This window comes from Loxodonta africana, chromosome X (genome assembly GCF_030014295.1).
Source record: "Loxodonta africana isolate mLoxAfr1 chromosome X, mLoxAfr1.hap2, whole genome shotgun sequence".
NCBI lineage: Eukaryota > Metazoa > Chordata > Mammalia > Proboscidea > Elephantidae > Loxodonta > Loxodonta africana.
This window is the reverse complement of record NC_087369.1, coordinates 35,387,566-35,410,046: the sequence shown is the minus strand read 5'-3', so window position 1 is coordinate 35,410,046 and position 22,481 is coordinate 35,387,566. Positions and strand designations below refer to the sequence as shown.

Genomic DNA, 22,481 nt, shown 5'->3' with positions numbered 1-22,481 from the left:
CCTGTGCCCAGAGCTCTCATCCCACCCCTCTCTTTTCTTCAGTACATCAAGCAAATCAATACTACACCCTTCATCTCCACCACACTTGGTTTCGAGCTACTTCTATTCATGGTCTTAATGGGTACTTTTGGTAACATCCGTCCAATTTTTTTTCTTTTTCTGGAAACAGGAGAGCAGAGATTATTAAAATAAATAACTAACCAATGATTTAGTTCTTCTCTATTGCTTCTAGATATTTTTAAATTTCTGATTTGCTCCATGACCATTAGGATTTTTCTACTAATGTAACTCCCAAGTTACTGTAATTCAGGGAATGTTTACTTTCTTGCTACCATTTACTTTCAAAACTGGCTTAAGAATTCCAAGATTTTAATTCTAAGTGTCTAATGAAACTTAGGTAAATCCTAACTGATCTGTACCTCAATTTGCATCTGTAAAGCAGTTAGTATAAAGGCATATGCTACACACATGTTCATTCAACCAAATCACTGACTCCTTAAAAGAAAAGGTCAGGCCTTATTTCCCTACATCTTAATAATAGATTCACAACAATTATTTTGAAGGAATTAATCACCAACAATCCATCATTCACCCAGTTGGTCTTTATAATTGATGTATAAGTACTGTTCAGCAGAGAATTTAACCTTTAAAATAAATGGTCTTGGATTTGCTCTACCGTATTTTTATAGTAACAGGCTTCATATAGGTTTATTTTGAAGACAGAATATTATTTTCTTTTCACAGAGGTGCTCTAAATCCTTAGGCCTGGCTATCTTGGAAGGGTGCAGAGGAAGATATGGGAGAGAGGGTGGGTTTTAAAGAAAATAATTTTATCTGTTCAAGAGATTCAGGAAGTAAATATGGTAACATTTGAATACTAACAGCTAAATATTGTAAAGATGTATGCTTTATATGTATGGGGGAAGGGCTTTATGTCTGATACCTCTTTCACAGCGGCACATAAATGCATCAACCTGTCTGAATTAAAATATTAGCACAATCTGTAAGACAAAATCAGTTTGTATCTGATTAGAAATCTTCCCAAACCTCTTTCAAATGCAACTTCTTTGAGAGAGAAGACACTTATTATCAAAGAATCAAGGCTCTTGACATTGAATTTTCTTGGTTTTGGTTAAAAATGTCTCCATTTCCCTACCCTTTAAAATGTAATAGATTGTATTATAAAATGCAGTTTATGACTTGCTTGCTTGCTTCTGTGTTCTACCTGCCTCTCAGATCACCGGTAGATGGTGTGTTTACTGGGGCAGTGGTGATGGATTTTGGAAAACAATTTTGTCCTAAATATTGCAATATCGAACAGGGGTTGGAGGCTTCAATTTTGTATTTGCAGTTTGATTTAAAAATCAATAAACAAGATATCATTTAAAAAAATACAGTTTATGGTAAATTATAGATATTGAAAAATCTCTTTTCCATTATTTTAAAATGCAGCATCTTCATATGGTTTTTTACTACATAAGCCCATCTCCTTTAAGCTCCGTGCTACTAGGACCACTGATGCCCATTGCCTAGAACAGTAGCTGGTACATAGTACCAAACCAAAAAAAACCAAACCCAGTGCCGTCGAGTCGATTCCAACTCATAGCGACCCTATAGGACAAAGTAGAACTGCCCCATAGAGTTTCCAAGTAGCGCCTGGCAGATTTGAACTGCCGACCCTTGGGTTAGCAGCCATAACACTTAACCACTACACACCACCAGGATTTCCATACATAGTATGGTACCAGGTACTTGAAATTTGATGAGTGATTAAATGGTGTAGAACCATTTCATATAACCATGTTAATAACACCATATTTGCATTTATCAGGTCTTCCCGTATTATAAAAAGCATTATTGTTTTCTTTATCCTCTTGTTTTCTTGAACCAACTATTTCTCCCTTTTTTCTAGTTTTTTTTTTTTAACCTTTTTTTGGGTTTAGTGTAAATCTTCCTAAATTCTGAACATACAATCACTTAACCCTCTCTTCCATCTGCTTTCTTTTCTTAATTTCAGGCAATGATGTGAAAATAATAGTTCTTATGTCTTTGTAATGACAGAACTTCCATTGTCTTTTCTTTAGACTCATTTTAATCCTCAGTGACTCATATTTAAGAAACGAACTGTGCAGCTGTGGTGAAGCTAAGCACTTGGCAACAACTTGAGGGGCAAACAAGTGTTCTCCCACAACGGATGGTCCATAAAACCAAAACCAAACCCATTTCTGTCGAGTCGATTCCGAATCATAGTGACCCTATAGGACAGAGTAGAATTGTCCCCTAGAGTTTCCAAGGCTGTAAATCTTTACAGAAGCAGACTACTACCTCTTTCTCCCGAGGAGTGGCTGGTGGATTCAAACCGCCCACCTTCCAGTTAGGAGCAGAGCACCTAACCACTGCACCACCAGGGCTCCTGGTTTACATGGGACTATTCCAGTTTGGGCATTGAAAGTTTTGCATCCTAAAAAACCCATCAGTCTCTGGCAAACAAGGACACTGGTCACCCTACTGCTAGCTTCCATCTTTCAGTCTGAGTGTAAACCATCCCTACCCTAAAAATATAATTTCCCTTTACCTTGTGATCCTCTCTACCCTCCTTTACTATCGTCCTGTTTTTCCTCTCAAAAAAAAAATATATATATATATATACTCAAATAGTTTTCACTTAAAATATCTACTCCTTCTCCAACTCATTTATCAACTGAACCTACTTTTGAGGCTACTGTCTTCCAGGGAAATCGCTCTTACCCATCACCAATGACTTGTTGCTAAATTCAATGGGCACGTCGGTGCTGATCTTGCTTGATCTCTGTGTGCTCTTGGTGACTTTCTTCCTCTCAAAACTCTCATTCTGCCTCCTTAGCTGTCCACTACTCATTTCCTTCACTTATCCATTCCTTTTTTTTTTTTTTTTGGCCTCTCATGAGAGCCTCTTCCTTTCTCTGACCCTTAAATTTTGATGTTCCCCAGAATTTTCTCTTCAGCTAACTTCACTCACTGAGCCATCTCATCTACTCATGTAATTTTAATCTTTGTCTCTATGTCTAATAGGAGGCACTCAGTGGGCATTAGCTGAGTAAGAGAATGACTCTTAAATCTTTTCCTCTTCCCTAAACATCAGTCTCATTTTTTTTCTTCTCAAAGGAATGTTACCTGTCTCAGCTGAGCATATCATACCCCCTTAACCTGTTCCTTATATAGACCCACTCATCTTAGAGTTAAGTTTTTAATATTCTTCTTTACTGATTGTATCCTGAATGCACATATGAGGTGCTCTGGATCACAGACAGATTTCACTTCATTACCTTAAAAAACCCACAAACCCAGTGCCGTCGAGTTGATTCTGGCTCATAGTGACCCTATAGGACAGAGCAGAACTGCTCCACAGAGTTTCCAAGGAGCGCCTGGCAGATTCGAAGTGCCGACCCTTTGGTTAGCAGCCGTAGCACTTAACCACTACCCCACCAAGGTTAATGACCTTACGGTAAATAAAAACCTCATCACCTTCCTCCACTTGCCCCAAGCAACAGGTGCTGATGAAAAATTTTCCTACATGAGTGGCTGGGCACTCCATAGGCAAGGAACAAGGAAAAATGGTATTTCTCTGCTTATAAAAAGGAAAGAGGTAGCTGCTCCTCTCCCCTCCTGAAAGGTTCTCCTTAGAAATATAATGGGGTCTGAGTCCTAACTCCAGCCTTTCCAGGATCCAGGTAGCCTCATACATCTCAGCTTTTCAACTTGAAGGTGTCCCAAGTTTGGGCTTTGTATTTTTTGAAATATAAACACCTAGAAAAATAGCCACTCCAGTCTCCCTGACACCTTGGGGCTTAACCTAGGAACCTAGTCTGACTTATAACCATTTGGTCTTCTTGGATCAAAGCAGTTAACTCGACAAATGGCTACAGACCTCATTCCCATGGTCTCAGGAGGCTAGAGCTTTTGCAGGAGCACCAAGAAATCCAGGAAATGTTATTTTCCCACAGTTAGTGCCCTGGTGGCATAACAGTTAAGTGCTTGGCTGCTAACCAAAAGCTTGACAGTTCAAACCCACCCAGAGGCTCCGTGGGAAAAAGACCTGGTGATCTGCTTGTGTAAAGATTAAACCAAAAAAAAAAAAATCTGTTGCTGTGGAGTCGATTCGGACTCATAGCAACCCTATAGGACAGAGTAGAACTGCCCCTATACGGTTTCCAAGGAGCAGCTGGTAGATCCAAACTGCCAACTTTTTGGTTAGCAGCCGAACACTTAACCACTGCACCACCAGGGCTCCTCTGTAAAGATTACACCTAGAAAACTCTATGGGACAGCTCTACTCCATCAAATGGGGTCACTGTGTGTCAAAATTGACTCAGCAGCACCCAACAACAACAGTGTAACTGCACCCAGCATTCACTTACTTACTCAACCTAGAAACTTGGTTCCTTGGGTCATCCTTGCTTTCTCCTCTTTCTTATCTCTAGCATCTATTCAATCACCAAATCTTAACATCTTTACTTCCTAAGGATTTCTCTCCTCTATTACTGTCTCTCTCTCTCTCTTTTTTTTTTCCCTCTCAATATCATTGCCATGGATCAGACCCCATAATCTTTCACTGAGTTCTTGCAGTTGCTTCCTAACTGTCGCTCTGATTCCATTTCTGCACTTCTCACACACATATGCTACATTTACATCAGGGAAGGCTATTTGAAACACACATATACTTATGCCACTCCCCTGCTTAAATCCTTTCAGAGGTTCCTGATTACCTACAAGATAACATCTAAGCTTCTTAGCAGACCACATATGGTCATAGAGAGTCTGAGTTTCAAATTCTGGCTTAGAAGTCTAATATAGCTCCATGTAAATGTTTTTGACAGTAATGACAGTGTCCTGTTTCACTTCTCACATCCCTCCTTCTTGTACTTTTTGTTCTCAAAACACCATTAAGATTAACTGTACATGTCATGAGGTCCCTGGATGGCACAAATGGTTTGTACTTGCCAACTAATGTAAAGATTGGTGGCTCAAACCCACCCAACAGCACCACGGAAGAAAGACCTGGTGATCTGCTTCCATAAAGATTACACCCAAGAAAACCCTATGAGTCTGAATTGACCCAATGACAACAGGTGTTACACATGTCATACTGTACTGTGTCCTATGTCTTTGCACCTGCATTTGCTGCTTCTTCTAATGCTCTCTTACCAGTCTTGCCTGACTAACTCATATCCATGCTTTAGAATTCTGCTTGGATATTATTGTCTTCCCCAGAAAACTTTTCCCAATTCCCTTTCCCATAATCTGCCAGCCTATAGCACTTTCCACACTGTGCTGGAAATATTTATGTATTTGCTGCTTCCACTACATACTATAAGTTCTTAAAAAGAAAAGAAAACAAAACAAAACCAAAAAACCAAACCTATCACTGTCGAGTTGATTCCAACACTATAGGTCAGAGTTGAACTGCCCCGTAGGGTTTCCAAGGAGCAGCTGGTGGATTCGAACTGCTGACCTTTCAGTTAGCAGCATAGCTCTTAACCACTAAGCCACAAGGAGCTGTTTATTATTCAACATTGTATTTCTAGTCTCTTGTATAACCTCTGACATCCAGTAGTTCAATAAAGGTAGCTATTATTATTATTTGGGTATTATTATTTTTAAGGAGCGCTGGTGGCACAGTGAGTAAAGTGCTCAGCTGCTAACTGAAAGATTGGTGGTTCGAGCTTACTAGCTGCTCCACAAGAGAAAGGTGGGGCAGTCTGTTTCTGTAAAGATTTACAGCCTTGGAAACCTTATGGGACAGTTCTACTCTGTCCTATATGGTTGCTATGAGTAGGAATCGGCTCAATGGCAGTGGGTTTTGGTTTATTATCATTTTGATAATTAGTAATCTTAGTATCTGTTGCCTCCTGTTAAGCCCAAATAGAGAAACTAGGCAAAATAATACTTATTTTCTTGAAGTAGGGAAAATTAGGTATATGAGAAAAATACAGGAAATTATACACATGAACACATATGTGAGCACACACACGCACACGCATACACAGAGATTTCAAGTGAAATATTAACAGGTGAATCAGTCTTACATTTAAACACAGTAAATAGCCCACTTACCCTGTATCATTTCAAGGGTGCAGAATTAGTCCACTACACAAAAATTTCCTCCCCATCCACAGGCTGCATCCTAATGTTCCACTTATAAACCAAAAAAAACCAAACCCGTTGTCATCGAGTCAATGCCAACTCATAGTGACCCTAGAGGACAGAGTAGAACTGCCCCATAGGGTTTCCAAGGAGCGCCTGGTGGATTTGAACTGCTGACCTTTTAGTTAGCAGCTGAACCCTTAACCACTACCCCACTGGGGTTTCCCATTTATTCCAGTTATAGAACTCCATTATTTTGCTTCAAACACCTGCCTCTCTCTACTAAAATGTAAGTAACTATGGGAGACAAATCATTTTACAAAGTATCAGTCAGTCTCCGGGTTCCTTTGACTGATGAGCACCATTAGGATTGTATATGTAAACACGTCATACAATCCAGTTCTGAAGCACTTCTGTGACATAATGGTATACTGAAGTTAAGGGAGAGACTGTTAATTTTTCTCCCAGTAGCACAACAGGGCTTCAATTCGGTAGGCAACACTTCTAGAGAAACAAGATAGAATTGAAAGACAGTATGGATCCTAGAAAAAAGATCCTAGATCAGGGTAATTGTTATTACTGTTGTTATTATACTAATCTATTGGCATTGATGTGGTAGTTAATACTTTTATGAACATCTTCACTTCTGCGGTCACGGAATCTGGGTCTATAACTATTTTCCATGGTTTCAATGTATCTGTTAGTTGATCCTAGCCTCACACTATGTCCCATAACCATCTTAACACACTATATATGAACTGATTGTTTTCACTCTGCTTCTAATGTGTCCATTTTCTTCCTTCTTTTGGTCCAGAAACTTTTTGACAGCAGAAACTATGTACTTTCTTTCTTTTAATCCCCTATATCAAGGAGGATTACAGATTCAAGACCAAAATTGATCATCTTTAGAGGTGACCTTAAGACACCCTTTTAGGTCTTCTCATTTACAGAAACTTGTTGCCACAATTTCGACTTCCATGTTGCCTCAAAATACCTCTACCATTCTCACAGAGGTCATAAGAGATAGTATAACGGGTATTTTTCAGAAGTACCAAGTGTTTTCAGTTTACTGTTGATACACTGTTTTACTCACTATCAACCATTTTGACAGAATTATATGATGATTGTTACCTGGATTAGTTATATATATCAACACACCGTAACAATTCTGCCAAATGGCATTTAAGGCTTCCCATTACAATCTGGATATCATTTCATTTGGGAGTGTTTATGTCTTCATTACCCACGTTAGGGTTTCGCAATATGCACCTTGTAACTTTAGCTCTAGATTTCAAGTTTGGCAGTTAGGTTATATAAACAAAGCACTCTTATCTTAAATGAAAGGGCATTAGCATATCTTGAAAGCTCCCCCCCCCCCCCCGCCGCCCCCGCCCTGCCCCAGGAGAGAGTTTCACAAACACAGTGGTTTCTTGATTAACAGAAAGATGCCTATAGCTTTCTTTATCATTTATGATTATCAGGTTGTAAATAATGGAAATAGAAATTGACCTGGGAGTTTCATAACCATATTCTGAGCACCCAGATTAATTTTGAGGAGAATGCCACAAGCCTAATAAGCATTTCTTTTCATCTCATTTCACAGGCCTTCAAGAGGGAATTGAAAACTAAAGAACCTGTAATCATGAGTACTCTTGAGACTGTAAGAATATTTTTGACAGAGCAGCCTTTGGAAGGGCTAGAGAAACTCTACCAGGAGCCCAGAGGTAATTGAATGTGGAACTGTAATAACATATTGATAGAAGGATCAGTGGTGACAGAACAACCCATCCATTCTGGTTGCCAGGGTCTGGATAGCTCTCATATTTTCTAGGTTAAATGAAATCAATTCAAATTAAACATAGATGTTGACTAAGAATAAGGAATCATAAACCAGCCTGCATAAATATGTTTCCACATTCATAAATAAACATTAAAAGAGTGTGGTGATCAGTTATTGAATCATTTAGAAAATAATAAACAAAAGAAGTTTTGAGGAGAAATTCTACTGTTGCAAAGACTGCAAGCTAATTTTCAATTTAAGAGCCTGACTGAAGTGTATTAGACCTTGTGGTGTGTGTCCTTACATTTTTCTACTCAATAGCTTAAATGAATCTTGGGTTATCTGACCGGTAATAAGGTAGAACAGATTCACCTAGCAAGACAGACTTTATATGTGCTGGACTGTATCAAAATTAATGCCAAAGTCTAAAAGAGCCATGAATCAGTAAGTTGGCCTCTTGTTATAACTGTGCTCTTTCTTTCTTCCAGTATGACCTTTTCAACAATGTTATTTTATTTATTTATTTATTTATTTTTGCAAAAACGAACGTGCCCTAAAACCTTGTCATCTTGTCGTATTGCTAATTTAGAGCTGCCTCCTGAGGAAAGAGCCCAGAATGTCACTCGGCTCCTACGAAAGCAGGCTGAGGAGGTCAACGCTGAGTGGGAAAAATTGAACCTGCACTCTGCTGACTGGCAGAGAAAAATAGATGAGGCCCTCGAAAGACTGCAGGAACTTCACGAGGCAACAGATGAGCTGGACCTCAAGCTGCGCCAAGCTGAGGTGATCAAGGGATCCTGGCAGCCTGTGGGTGATCTCCTCATTGACTCGCTCCAAGATCACCTCGAAAAAGTCAAGGTACCCTCTACTGCTTTGCTTCAGGGCCCTTTGAGAGACTCAAAAGAGGTTCTAATCTGTGCAGCGTTTTCTTCCCACAAACTTAAAAATGGGAACCTTAAGAAATAGAAATCAGTCCATCTTTTTCAAATTCAAAGTCTTCCTGCGTGTGGTATTTCCTCCGAGAGAAGATAGTGAAATATAATCATGTCTGTCTTCAGTGATATTAAATAAAACGTTAAAAATTTACAAGCCCAAAAGATCATTTTAATTTTGCTATTAGGAAATTAATTTTAAATGTACTGAAGCGCTATGATTATATATATATATATAAAATATATAACTTGTGCTACTATCAAAGTGGGAAAAATGCAACACTTAATCAACAGCTGGAGTGTAGCTTTTGGCCTTTATGCTAACTAAATTATTTGACTTGGATAAGTTATGGTACTGTGAAATGAGGCTTTTAATGCTGCCCTTCCCTTCGAAGGCAGTGTATATAATACAATTTTTGGTTGCATTATCTCATTGCATATATGAGGAAATGTTATATATTTGGAATACTCTGCCCGAGAACAAAGTTAAATTTCCTTGGGATACAAAGGTAATGTATTTATACATATATATAAAAAAAGAATATACATATTTAGGAGTACATTTTGAAAAGCAGAAACTTGAAACATATTTTGTTTACCCATCTAATCTCAAAACCGCAGAAATCTTTCTAGATTCAAATTCGAAAAAAAGTTAAATTCTACCCTACACTCAGTGTGTTTGCCAGCACTCTCATTCTGGAAATTCTCTTTCTCTTGGCATTCCTGGCACTATTCTGTCCATGTTCTTACTCCTTCCTCCTATGTTCCTAAATTCTTAACCTCTACCCACCCTTCAGTCCCGGGGTAATAAAAAAAAATATATACAAACTGTTAATGCACTAGGCTGCTAACCAAAAGGTTGGAAGTTCAAGTCTACCCAGAGGTGCCTTGGAAGAAAGACCTGATGATATACTTCTGAAAATTAGACCTTGAAAACTCTATGAAACACAATTCTGCTTTTACACACTGGAGTCACCATGAGTCAGGGTCAACTCGGCATTAATAGCACCCACCCTTAAATGTTCGTGAGTCCAAGTTTCTAACCTCGGACCAATACTCTTCATTATATAAATACTCTCAGTTTGAAATGCCATGGCTAGTGACAAATGTAAATCTCTAGTGTGAATCCCTCTTCTGATCTCTTAACCCATATGCCATTGGAATCACAAATGCAACTCTTCTAAAACCAAGTTCATTCATTCTCCTGTTTTTCCATTCCCCTGTATTATCCCTGTCCTGTGTTTCCTATTTCAGTTCTTGGGTCATAATCTAACAAGTTGCCCAGGCTACAGATAATATGTTTATTCTTTAATCCTTCTATGTTTTCACTGACTCACTTGCTCATTTTTACCTCAGAAAATCTCTTTTTAATATCCTCCATCCTTTTTTTAATCAATGTCCTGTTCCAGCCCTCAGCATCTTTTACTTAGATGATTGCATTATATATCTTTACATTCCATTCCCTAGTCAGTGTACCTGGCCTATCGTAGACACTGCTATTTTAAATTTTTGGTTAATAAACAAATGAATGAACAATTTCTTCACTGTTATTTCTGCATTATACAGTCTCTTCCAACTCCAATTCAGGCTCCTTGCAGGATCTTTCTAAAAACATAATTTCATTGTGTCAAATGGCTTCCAGTTGCCTAGAGAATGAAGTCCAATGAATGAAGAGCATTGTTGTTGTTGGGTGTTGTTGAGACTATTTTCAACTCATAGAGACCCCATGTGACAGAGTAGAGCTGCCCCATAGAGTTTTCTAGGCTGTAATCTTTGTGGAAGCAGATCACCAGGTCTTTCTTACACCGAGTTGCTGGGTGGGTTCAAATCAGCAATCTTTTGGTTAGCAGCTGGGTGCTTAACCATTGCATCACCATTGAAAAACCAAACCAAACCCATTCCTGTCGAGTCGATTCTGACCCCCAGAGGGTTTCCAAGAAGCGGCTGGTAGATTCAAACTACCAACCTTTTGGTTAGCAGCCAAGCTCTTAACCACTGGGCAACTAGGGCTCCATGAAGAGCATAGGTGGCCCTTTTCTTCCTAGCCCTGGCTTAACTCTCCACTGTAGCTCCCATCCTCCAAAGTATTCAAGACATTCTGATCATTGCCCAAGTAAGCCATCTTTAATCATAACTCTCTACCTTTGCAAATTCTCTTCTCTTTGCCTGGATCACCCCCACTTTATCTGCCTGGTACACTCCCACTCAGCCCTCAAGTCCCAGCTCAAATATCACCTATCTTTGTAGTTTTCCCTGAGTGTCTACCACCCCCAACTCCCGTCAAGCTGAAGAAACTGCTGTCAATTCAGTGGTCTCATAGTTCATGGAATATGCTTATATTGTCACACTTAAATTTCACATATATTATAGCAAGTTACTTGTATATTTTTTCCCTCATAGGAAGTGAAGTTCCTAAAAGCAAAGATCATGCTATACATGTTTGAAGTCCCAGGTTCTATCACAGTGCCAACAACATATAAAGAGTTTAATTTAGTTTCTTCCTTCACAGATTCCACAATTGGTTTATGAGCCACTATGCTTTGTGGCAGAAAGATGTGAGAGTCTGCTTCCGTAAAGATTACAGCCTCGGAAACCCTATGGTGCAGTTCTACTTTGTCCTATTGGGTTGCTATGAGTCAGAATCAACTTGATGACAAAGGGTTTGGTTTTTTTCTTATGCAATGTGCTATGTCCCCATGCATCTGTCAGTTTGTCGTACTGTGGGGGCTTGTGTGTTGCTGTGATGCTGGAAGCTATGCCACCGGTATTCACATACCAGCAGGGTCACCCATGGAGGACAGGTTTTAGCTGAGCTTCCAGACTAAGACAGACTAGGAAGGAGGACCTGGCAATCTACTTCTGAAAAGAATTAGCCGGTGAAAACCTTATGAATAGCAGTGGAACGTTGTCAGATATAGTGCCAGAAGATGAGCCCCTCAGGTTGGAAGGCACTCAAAATACGAATAGGGAAGAGCTGCCTCCTCAAAGTAGAGTTGACCTTAATGATGTGAATGGAGTCAAGCTTTCGTGACCTTCATTTGCTGATGTGGCATGACTCAAAACGAGAAGAAACAGCTGTAAACATCCATTAATAATTGGAACCTGGAATGTACGAGGTATAAATCTAGGAAAACAGGAAATCATCAAAAATGAAACGGAACACATAAAAATCGATATTGTAGGCATTAGTGAACCGAAGTCAACTGGTATTGGTCATTTTGAATCAGACAGTCATATGGTCCACTATGCTGGGAATGACAACTTGAAGAGGAATGGCGTTGCATTCATCATCAAAAAGAACATTTCACGATCAATCCTGAAGTACAGTGCTGTCAGTGATAGGATAATATCCATACGCCTACAAGGAAGACCAGCTAATACGACTATTATTCAAATTTATTCGCCAACCACTAAGGCCAAAGATGAAGAAACTGAAGATATTTACCAAATTCTGCAGTCCAAAATTGATTGAACATGTCATCAGGATGCACTGATAATTACTGGTGATTGGAATTCGAAAGTTGGAAACAAAGAAACAGGATCAGTAGTTGGAAAATATGGCCTTGGTGATAAAACGTTGCCGCCAAAGATCACATGATTGAATTTTGCAAGACCAACAACTTCTTCATTGTAAATACCTTTCTTCACCAACATAAATGGTGACTATACACATGGACCTTTCCAGATGAAATACACAGGAATCAAATCCACAACATCTGTGCAAAGAGTCGATGGAAAAGCTCAATATCATCAGAACAAGGCCAGGGGCCAACTGCAGATCAGACCATCAATTACTCATATGCAAGTTCAAGCTGAAACTGAAGAAAATTAGAACAAGTCCAGGAGAGTCAAAGTATAACCTTGAGTATATCCCATCTGAATTGAGACCATATCAAGAATAGATTTGATGCGTTGAACACTAATGACCGAAGACCAGACGAGTTGTGGAAGGACATCATACATAAAGAAAGCAAGACGTCATTAAAAAGAGAGGAGAGAAAGAAAAGACCTAAATGGAAGTCAGAAGAGACTCTGAAACTTGTTATTGAACGTCGAGTAGCTAAAGCAAAAGGAAAAAATGATGAAGTAAAAGAGCTGGATAGAAGATTTCAAAGGGCGGCTCAAGAAGACAAAATAAAGTATTATGATAACATGTGCAAAGAGCTAGAAAGAGAAAATTGAAAGGGAAGAACACGCTCAGCATTTCTCAAGCTGAAAGAACTGAAGAAAAAATTCAAGCCTCGAGTTGCAATACTGAAGGATTCTACGGGGAAAGTGTTAACTGAAGTGGGAAGTACCAAAAGAAAATGGAGGGAATACACAGAGACTTTATACCAAAATATCTCGGAATCGACTCGATGGCACTGGGTTTTTGTTTTTCTATACCAAAAAGAATTGGCCGACTTTCAACCATTTCCAGAGGTAACATATGATTGGGAACCAATGGTACTGAAGGCAGAAGTCCAAGCTGCACTGAAGGCACTGGCGAAAAACAAGGCTCCAGGAATTGACGAAATACCAATTGAGATGTTTCAACAAATGGATGCAGTGCTGGAAGTGCTCTCTGGTCTATGCCAAGAAATTTGGTAGACAGCTACCTGACCAACTGAGTGGAAGAGATCCATCTTTATGCCTATTCCCAAGAAAGGTGGTCCAACCGAATGTAGAAGTTATCGAGCAATATCATTAATATCACATGCAAGCAAAAATTTGCTAAAGATCATTCAAAAGCGGCTGAAGCAGTATATTGACAGAGAACTGCCAGATATTCAAGCCAGATTTAGAAGAGGACATGGAAACAGGGATATCATTGCTGATGTCAGATGGATCCTGGCTGAAAGCAGAGAATACCAGAAAGATGTTTGTGGTGAAAAAAAAAATTTTTTTTTACCAGAAAGATGTTTACCTGTGTTTTATTAACCATGCAAAGGCATTAGACTGGATCATAACAAATTATGAATAACACTGTGGAGAATGGGAATTCCGGAACACTTAATTGTGCTCATGAGAAATCTGTACATGGATCAGGAGGTAGCTGTTCAAACAGAACAAGAGGATAGTTAAAGTAAGGAAAGGTGTGCATCAGGGTTGTATCCTTTCGCTATATCTATTCAATCTGAGCAAATAATCGGAGAAGCTGGACTATATGAAAAAGAACAGGGGGTCAGGATTGGAGGAAGACTCATAAACAACCTGCATTATGCAGATGACACAACATTGCTTGCTGAAAGTGAAGAGGACTTGAAGCACTTACTGATGAAGATCAAAGACCACAGCTGTCAGTATGGATTACACCTCAACATAAAGAAAACAAAAATCCTCACAACTGGACCAATGAGCAACATCATGATAAACGGAGAAAAGACTGAAGTTGTGAAGGATTTCATTTTACTTGGATCCACAATCAACACCCATGGAAGCACCAGTCGAGAAATCAAAAGACGCATTGCATCGGGCAAATCTGCTGCAAAAGATGTCTTCATAGTATTAAAAAACAAAAACGTCACCTTGAAGACTAAGGTGTGCCTGACCCAAGCTGTGGTGTTTTCAGTTGCCTCATATGCATGTGAAAGCTGGACAATGAATAAGGAAGACCAAAGAAGATTTGATGCCTTTGAATTGTGGTGTTGGCGAAGAATATTGAATACACCATGGACTGCCAAAAGAGCAAACAAGTCTGTCTTGGAAGAAGTGCAGCCAGAACGCTCATTAGAAGCAAGGATGGTGAGACTGAGTCTTACATACTTTGGACATATTATCAGGAGGGATCAGTCCCTGGAGAAGGACATTATGCTTGGTAAAATAGAGGGTCAGTGAAAAAGAGGAAGACCTTCAACAAGATGGATTGACACAGTGGTTGCAACAATTGTGAGAATGGCACAAGACCGCATAGTGTTTTGTTCTGTTGTGCACAGGGTCACTATGAGTCAGAACTGACTTGACAGCGCCTAACAACATGTGCTGTGGTAGAATTCTCATCTTCCCTGTGAGAGGCCCGGGTTCAACTCCCAGCCAATGCCTCCCATCTGTCAGTGGAGGCTTGTGTGTTGCTCTTGTGTGGAGCTTCTAGCCTAAAACAGACTAGGAAGAAAAGTCTGGCAATCTACTTCCAAAAAATCAGCTAAAGAAAACTGTATGGATCACAACAGTCCCATCCACAACCTATCCTGCAGATGGCACAGGACCTGGCAGCATTTTGTTCTGTTGTGCATGGGGTCACCATGATTCCAGGGACCAACCCGATGACAGCTAACAACAGCAGCATGCAATGACTAGTTATGCAGTTGCAAATCAAATGAACTTGGTCTTTGCCCTCATGAAACTTAGAGTCTAATGTTGAATGGAATAGCTTTTTATTAAAATAGTAGGTGAAGCTTTTTTTTTAATGATTAAAACGTTGACTCTATAACTTCCAAAATCCCTTCCACCCCCATACGCTATGACTCCATGTTTAATATTTAAAGCAGTGCTTTAACATTTTGTCTACTTGAAAATTAAAATAATGTTTTGAAATTCATTGCCTTGTATTTAAAAAGCTTAGCATTAAAATAATATTTTTTCTTCAGATATATAAACAAAAAAAGATATATAGGAACTATTTTTTTAAAGATTTCTCTGAAAATGAGAAATACATTTAGGAGAATATCCCAAAGGAACTAAATTAATTAATAAATCAATTGAACCGAACGAGTTGCCGTCAAGTCGATTTCCTATAGGAGAGAGTAGAACCACCCCATAGGGTTTCCAAGAAGCGGCTGCTGTATTTGAACTGCCGACCTTTTGGTTAGCAGCCATCTCTTAACCACTGTGCCCCCAGGGCTCCAATAAATCAATTAAGTGACTGAATATACAGGCATTAGAGCAGACAGAAGAGATTCGTTTTTAACCATATCTGCCACATCGGAGCATTTACAGGATACTGAGTATGGATAGAAAATGTACGTAGTAGCATGATTTCATAATCAAAAATAACTAAAAATGAAACAGCTCAATTAGCAGCTAGCCCTTACCCAACTCTGTTTACGGTTCTTTCAGTTTTCCCCTCCTATCTGTTCTTGATCTTAGGAACACCTCAGTTTCCCATACGTTAACTGGTAAAGCTCTCATTCTGATTCGGATAATGGCAAAACATATAAACTTTAGATATTCCCTTTAAAAAGAGCCTAAATATGTCAACAATTATATCTTTCTCAGACATAGATACACTTAAAAGTTATGGTACTTATCTGATTAGTGGTCATAATAGATGCAATTATTTTGATTTCCAAACTAGTATAGGTAATTTATGCGTATTTTAATGTTATGGATTACACTAATTCATATGTATATATATATAATATCTATAAACCAAAAATCCAAACCTGTTGCCGTCGAGTCAATTCCGACTCATAGCTCTATAGGACAGGGTAGAACTGCCCCATAGGGTTTCCAAGGAGCAGTTGGTGGATTTGAATTGCCTACCTTTTGGTTAGCAACCAAACACTTAGCCACTGTGTCACCAGGGCTCCATGTTATTTTTCTCCATTGTATTTGAACACCAGGTTTGAAACTCTGAAACATTGGTGGTAGTAGTTTACAAGAAGTGAATCTGATTAACTAAAACCTATTTTGAAAAGAACTAGAAAGAGTGCTGAAAACCACTGTTCCCTGCAATATAAGCTCTCAGAGGCTCTATGCTGTAGGGAACTCCAAACTGAGAGCTAAGCAGCGAGCCAGAGTAACAATTTATATACCCGCCTAAGTTCATGTTCTTCACCCCTAGTGACTCTATCATAATATCCCTCCATCCTGATATTATTTGTTAAAGAAATTTTTATTCAAGTGACTGTGGGATATGTTTCTGTAGGATTTAGCATTATGTCATTTCACTAGCAAGTGTGGCTTTCAGATATAGAGAATGGATAAAACCATAACAACTAAGTCTCAAGACTGGGAAAAAAGCATTATTTCTAGCTAATCATCTTCAAAGGAGCCCTGGTGGTACAATGGTTAAGCACTGAACTGCTAACCAAAAGTTTGGTGGGTCCAACCCACCAGCTGCTCTGCAGAAGAAAAGACCTGACCATCTGCTCCGGTAAAGATTTCGGCCTAGGAAACCCTATGGGGGCAGTTCTACTCTGTCCCATAGGGTCACTATGAGTTGGAATTGACTCCATGGAACACAACAGCAAATCATCTTCAAGATAGTGTAAATATAGTAAATCAAGAGGAAGGAACATAATTTTACTACGGACTATTTAGCTCACTGGAGCCCTGGTAGTGTAGTGGTTAAGAGCTTGGCTGCTAGCCAAAAGGTTGGTAGTTCAAATCCACTAACTACTGCTTGGAAACTCTTTGAGGCAGTTCTACTCAGTCCTTTAGGATTGTTACGAATCAGAATCGACTTGACAGCAACAGGTTTGGGTTTTTTTGTTTGTTTTGGTATTCAGCTCACTTAGAGAATCTCAGCCTTCCAAATACGCTTCCATAAGAATCACTATGAAAATAAAATTTTAATTTTATAAGCATCTTTACTTTTAAAATTCATGATTTCTATTACTTACCAAATACTTTAAAAACAAAATCATGATTTCTCACTCTACTGGAAATAACACATATGGTTACTTGTACAAATATCCTACTTTCCGTGTAGTAATGGGAAATAAGAATAACTCTCTGAATCATTAGGTGCTCTAGGTAGATCCGGAAGTAGGATATCTCAGGTTTAATAAAGTAGAATAACTTTTGAACCTAAGGTCTACGGATGACTTTTTCTTTTTTTAAAGAATAATCCTGATATGAAAAAGTTTGTGGGTTGTTGTTGTTCAATGTTTTTTGTTCTCATCTATCATGGTTTCTTTACAGGGAAAATAGTACATCATTCTTGAGCCAGGAATGTTTCACGCCCTTTAGTTGACGCGCTGACTTTCAACACAGTTTTTTGCACACCTTTGTTAAACTCTCCCAGGCTACCATTTTGGAATATGCAAACTACACATCTATGTAGTTATGCATTTTACTTTTTTGTCTGACTTTTGATTGACATTTTTGACCATGAAAAATCAAAGGTGCAGATTCTGTGAGCCTTTCTTTAAAGTTGTACAGTGAAATATTTTAAGCAAGCCTTTATGGAATTCTGATAGAGATTAATTTCATGATGTTTGTAGTGGATCAGGGACTATAATGAAACCACCGTGCCATCCTTACTTATTTGTGTTCAACTTCCACATCTAAGAAGAAAACTGGCAAATGCATCTCTTCATGCCTACCATCCTGAGTCTTTGTGTCTTGGTTTATTTCAGAAATTTGTCAAAGAAATGCTATCTCAGAATTTGACATTGAGAAAACGGAGTATGTTTCCTCCTGACAGATAATGTGCAATGTGATGTAATATATTAGAATTTCATCTGCACTTCGGCAAGCAGAAATCTTGCAGCCTTGTTTATGTAGCTCTCTCTTCCCTTGCTGCTTTTCTCCTCTAACAGCTTCTAAGGTTTTACCCTTATTTTATTAATTTTGTTATATTTGTTGCTTATGTGAGCCAATCTCAAATTATTTATTATATATGAGTTTTGTAGAGAAAGTTTATAATTCTTTTTTATAAAGAGTTAAGGGATGCATGGATAAACAGAGCCATTATAAGCAGGGCCAGCCCTAAGAATGAGTCAAAATACCTAAGCTCTGGATAAAGGAATGATTGATTCATAATGAATTAGGTGCACTGCCCATAGTAGGAAGACTGAAGCTTATGAATGATTTGTTAATTGTTGTTATCTGCAAATGACTTGCTGTATGGAGGCTTTTGTTGTTATTTTTAATAAAAATGCTATGTGTATTACGTAAGCCTTTGATCAAGAAGAAAATACAAACAACAAAGAAGATGTAATCCTTTATAAATATAAATCTGGGTTAAATATGGAACTAATGCCTGTCATATGGAATAACCAGAGTTTTATCTACTTTTCAAAGCATGCAATTGCGATCTGTAAAAGCATCTTATTTGGCCTTTAATATCTGGGAAACCATCTATAAGAAGTCATATTACAGTAAAGTCTTCCTATATACTTTTAAAGCACGGTATTTATTTTTTAAAATAGAATGGTCATTGTTGGCTTTAATGGAACTGAGAAACTAAAGTAGGAATTAATCATCATAAAAATCCCGACCAAATTATTTGTTCGATGTAAAATTAATTGTAAGTTAGTGTTGCCAGGAAAGCTTATTACATAGTTCCCATGTATTCCCTCTCATTTCTCGCTTTGTTTATAAAGCTACAAGAAAATTACTTAGGACGGCAATGTCAAATCACTTTCCTTACCCAAAGCATCTGATTTTAGATAGCACTGTGTGTGTTTTAAAAGTCTCTACCTCGACTTCGGCAAATAGAACCTTCGTTTACCATGCTATTCCCATCCCGCCTTTGGAAGTTCTGAAAAGACAGAGAGGAGTAATTGTTTCAGACATCTGCTTAGCATACTTTGAAGTGCATATAAGTTCTTTTTCAGTTTCATTTGAACCCCAGCTGTCTTCACCGAAGTCTATAATCAATCTGAATTAAGTTGTCCTACTTCTCCTAATAAGTCTCTTATTAAGTTCTGCATCAGCCTCTTAGGGAGACTTAAAAGCTAATTCATGTAGAACTGCCATTTTCTACTAATTCATTTGTCAGCTCTCTAAATTCCAATGAAAACAATTGCAAAGACTATTAATTTGGTTCTTCATAAACAACTTATATAAGTGTAGGATACATTGGAACCAAGCAAACGATTTAAAACAGTGGGTGGGAGGAAATGAGTTGATGACATTCAACACACATTCTTTTGACTGTTTCAAGATGTCTGTCACTTTCAAAGCATAAAGGCATTTATTTAATAAGAGAAACATCCTTCTGCTTTTACTTTCATAAATAAGACAATCACTGGATGAACTTTGCTTAAACATAAGAAGAGGCTTTACAACCCTTGGAAAAGGAACACGTTCCTTTTCGTCATTCAGCTTGTTTTAATGTGGGCTTCTTTGTGTTCCTTTGATGGACTGTGATAAAAGAAGAAACTAGAATTGGTTACCATTGTTATTGTATTAAATCGGAGTTATACAGCTCCTCTTCTGGTTATGGAACATTTAGTAGAACATGAATAATCCAAATGTTCAGCTAATGAGTTCATCTGACATTATTCTACTCAAGAAGTGTTTAATTTGATAATAAAAATTTCTCTAAAGAGTATCATCCTTCCTGCTCTTTGAAAACAACCTTATCAAAAACTGATCCTTGGCATATTAATGCCAATATTAATGCCAATCCTGTTTACTGAGGATTTAGTCCAGAAGCTTTGTTCGCTGCTGGTAATAATTATAAATACTACCCCTCAAGAGTCTAAGGTAATGAAAGACTATTCAAAAGATAAGCTTAAGTAATATAATATCAGCATTAAAGGATCTAAGAACTCAGTCATTCATTCATTTATGATATGGTTAAAACCCGTACCCAGAGAGGTCTGATCTCATTAGAGAGTGTGAATGTTTAATTTACTTCATCTGTTGTATTAATGGCATCTTGGTTTCCTGGGACTATTATTATTTAGCACCAAGCTGAGGGAGCAAGCATTTTTATTAGCCTGTGTGTATGTGTGCATACACTGCATTAACTAGAAAGGGCTGTAAAATATGAGAGTTATTTACTTAACTGAAATTCCATATTTCCTTAGAAAATGGCAGTGCGCAGCCAATATATTTTTTTAATTTTCCCTTGGTATTAACCAAAGTCGTAACAAGTTTAAAGTTCACAATTATGTTATTCTCCTACCACAAGCACTACAAGGCATGATTTAAGAACAAGTAACCCAAAAAGTGGGAAACCCTGCTGACATAGTGGTTAAGTGCTACGGCTGCTAACCAAGAGGTCAGCAGTTTGAATCCCCCAGGTGCTCCTTGGAAACTTTATGGGGCAGTTCTGCCCTGTCGTATAGGATCACTGTGAGTCGGAATCGACTCAATGGCAATGTTTTTTTTTTTTTAATCCAAGGAGTGAGCTCCTGCCGTGTTCCTGTCATGCTCAGCAATTACAATTTTCAAAATTGTACCGTTAACATTGACACCAGTATTATGCCTTACGCAACCTTATATTAACAGAGGTAAGCGATGGCGTTGAATCATTGTTCTTGGTAAACCAGTTTTCTGGGTATTATGGGAACAGATGTGCCTATAATGCTAATATACCCCCTCTCATTTTAATGGAGCCTAAGAAAAGAAAAAAAAAATTTTTTTTAAGAAAAGAGATCTTTTTCATAACAAAATTGGTATTTGTACTTATATTTTACATTTACTATAGATTTTTCTATAAAAAGCATTTGCCCAAAGTCAGCGCTTCTTAAACTTTTCGACTTCAGTTCTCCTAACAACCATGGAGACAAAGCCCAATTCCTCACTCTCCCACCTGCTCAACTCCTTTATCCATAAGCATGAAATTCCTTTGATGTTTCTTCTTTGATTTTTAAAATATCATGACAATTTTGTGATCTTCTCTATAACGTAGTTGTGGTGTTTTAATATGAAACCCTCAGTGAGATGGATTGACACATTAGCTGCAACTATGGGCTCAGACATACCAACAGTTGTGAGGATGGCACAGAATCAGGCGATGATTCCTTCTGTTGTACATAAGGCCACCATGAGTCAGAGCTGACTCAATGGCATCTAACAACAACATGAAAACGTTTTTTCTCTAAAGTCATAAGTAAACCGAATCCTCCGGTACCTTCACCTATGACTATGAAGGAATAATTTGAGAAGCATGATTTTAATGAGCTTCTTTCTTTTATGTACACATACACAAAAAGTGGACCCTGGCCATTTCCAGTGTATCTTTTGCCCAAAGTTTCATCTGGTCAGTGCCACCCCAAAGGTCCATGACTTTGTAATTTTAAATCCACATTCTTTGAGGCTTTTGTGCAGCAGTCAGATAACTAATGATTTAACTGATGTTTTTGGTCAGGTTCCCTGGAAACAGAGTCCAAGAACAGGGATCTAGGTGCACATGGTCTGTAGAGAGTCTGCTCTCAGGAGAAGCCTGTAACAGAGTTAGGGAAAGCATGGTAGAGAGAAGAGCCAAGCAAGTATGTGATCTCAGCATAGCTTTGTGTCCTGATACGTAGGGAGAGGACTCCGGATCCTAAACCACACAACAGAGTTGCCCTTTTATATCCCAGCATCCTTCAGTCTTTGGCTGTGGCCAGCAATGTGCTGGTAAATATTTACCAACTGGCTCTGAGGTTGGGGCAACCGTGATTTGTAGCATTTTCCAATTTTCATCCTGTGAATATTCCCACCATGGCTGACTTCAAGCTGCCTACTTGATGTCACTGAATGTGGAATTAGGAAGAGATTCCCAGCTGGCTCTTGGGCTCCGCTCCAGCACACCTCTGGCTGTGGCCTGCCCCTGGGGACATGAGTTAACCTGGGCCAGGGAGCCCCTATCTCCAGAGGCAGCTGAGAGACATTTAAAAAACTTGTTGCCGTTGAGTCGATTCTGACTCCTAGTGACCCTATAGGACAGAGTAGAACTGCCCCATAGGGTTCCCAAGGAGCAGCTGGTGGGTTTGAACTGCCAGCCTTTTGGTTAGCAACCATAGCTCTCAACCACTGCACCACCAGCACCCCTGAGAGATATT

The 22,481-nt window shown here is 38.6% G+C and overlaps 1 protein-coding gene across 1 annotated transcript in view; it reads left to right on the top strand.

Annotated features, from left to right (window-relative positions):
- DMD (dystrophin) overlaps positions 1-22,481 on the top strand; it is a 1,889,362-nt gene that overhangs the window by 1,503,851 nt on the left and 363,030 nt on the right. The window contains exons 53-54 of the mRNA XM_010599731.3: positions 7,727-7,847; positions 8,493-8,761. Of these exons, the coding sequence (XP_010598033.2) occupies positions 7,727-7,847; positions 8,493-8,761 (390 nt within the window). The remainder of the gene's footprint in view (positions 1-7,726; positions 7,848-8,492; positions 8,762-22,481) is intronic.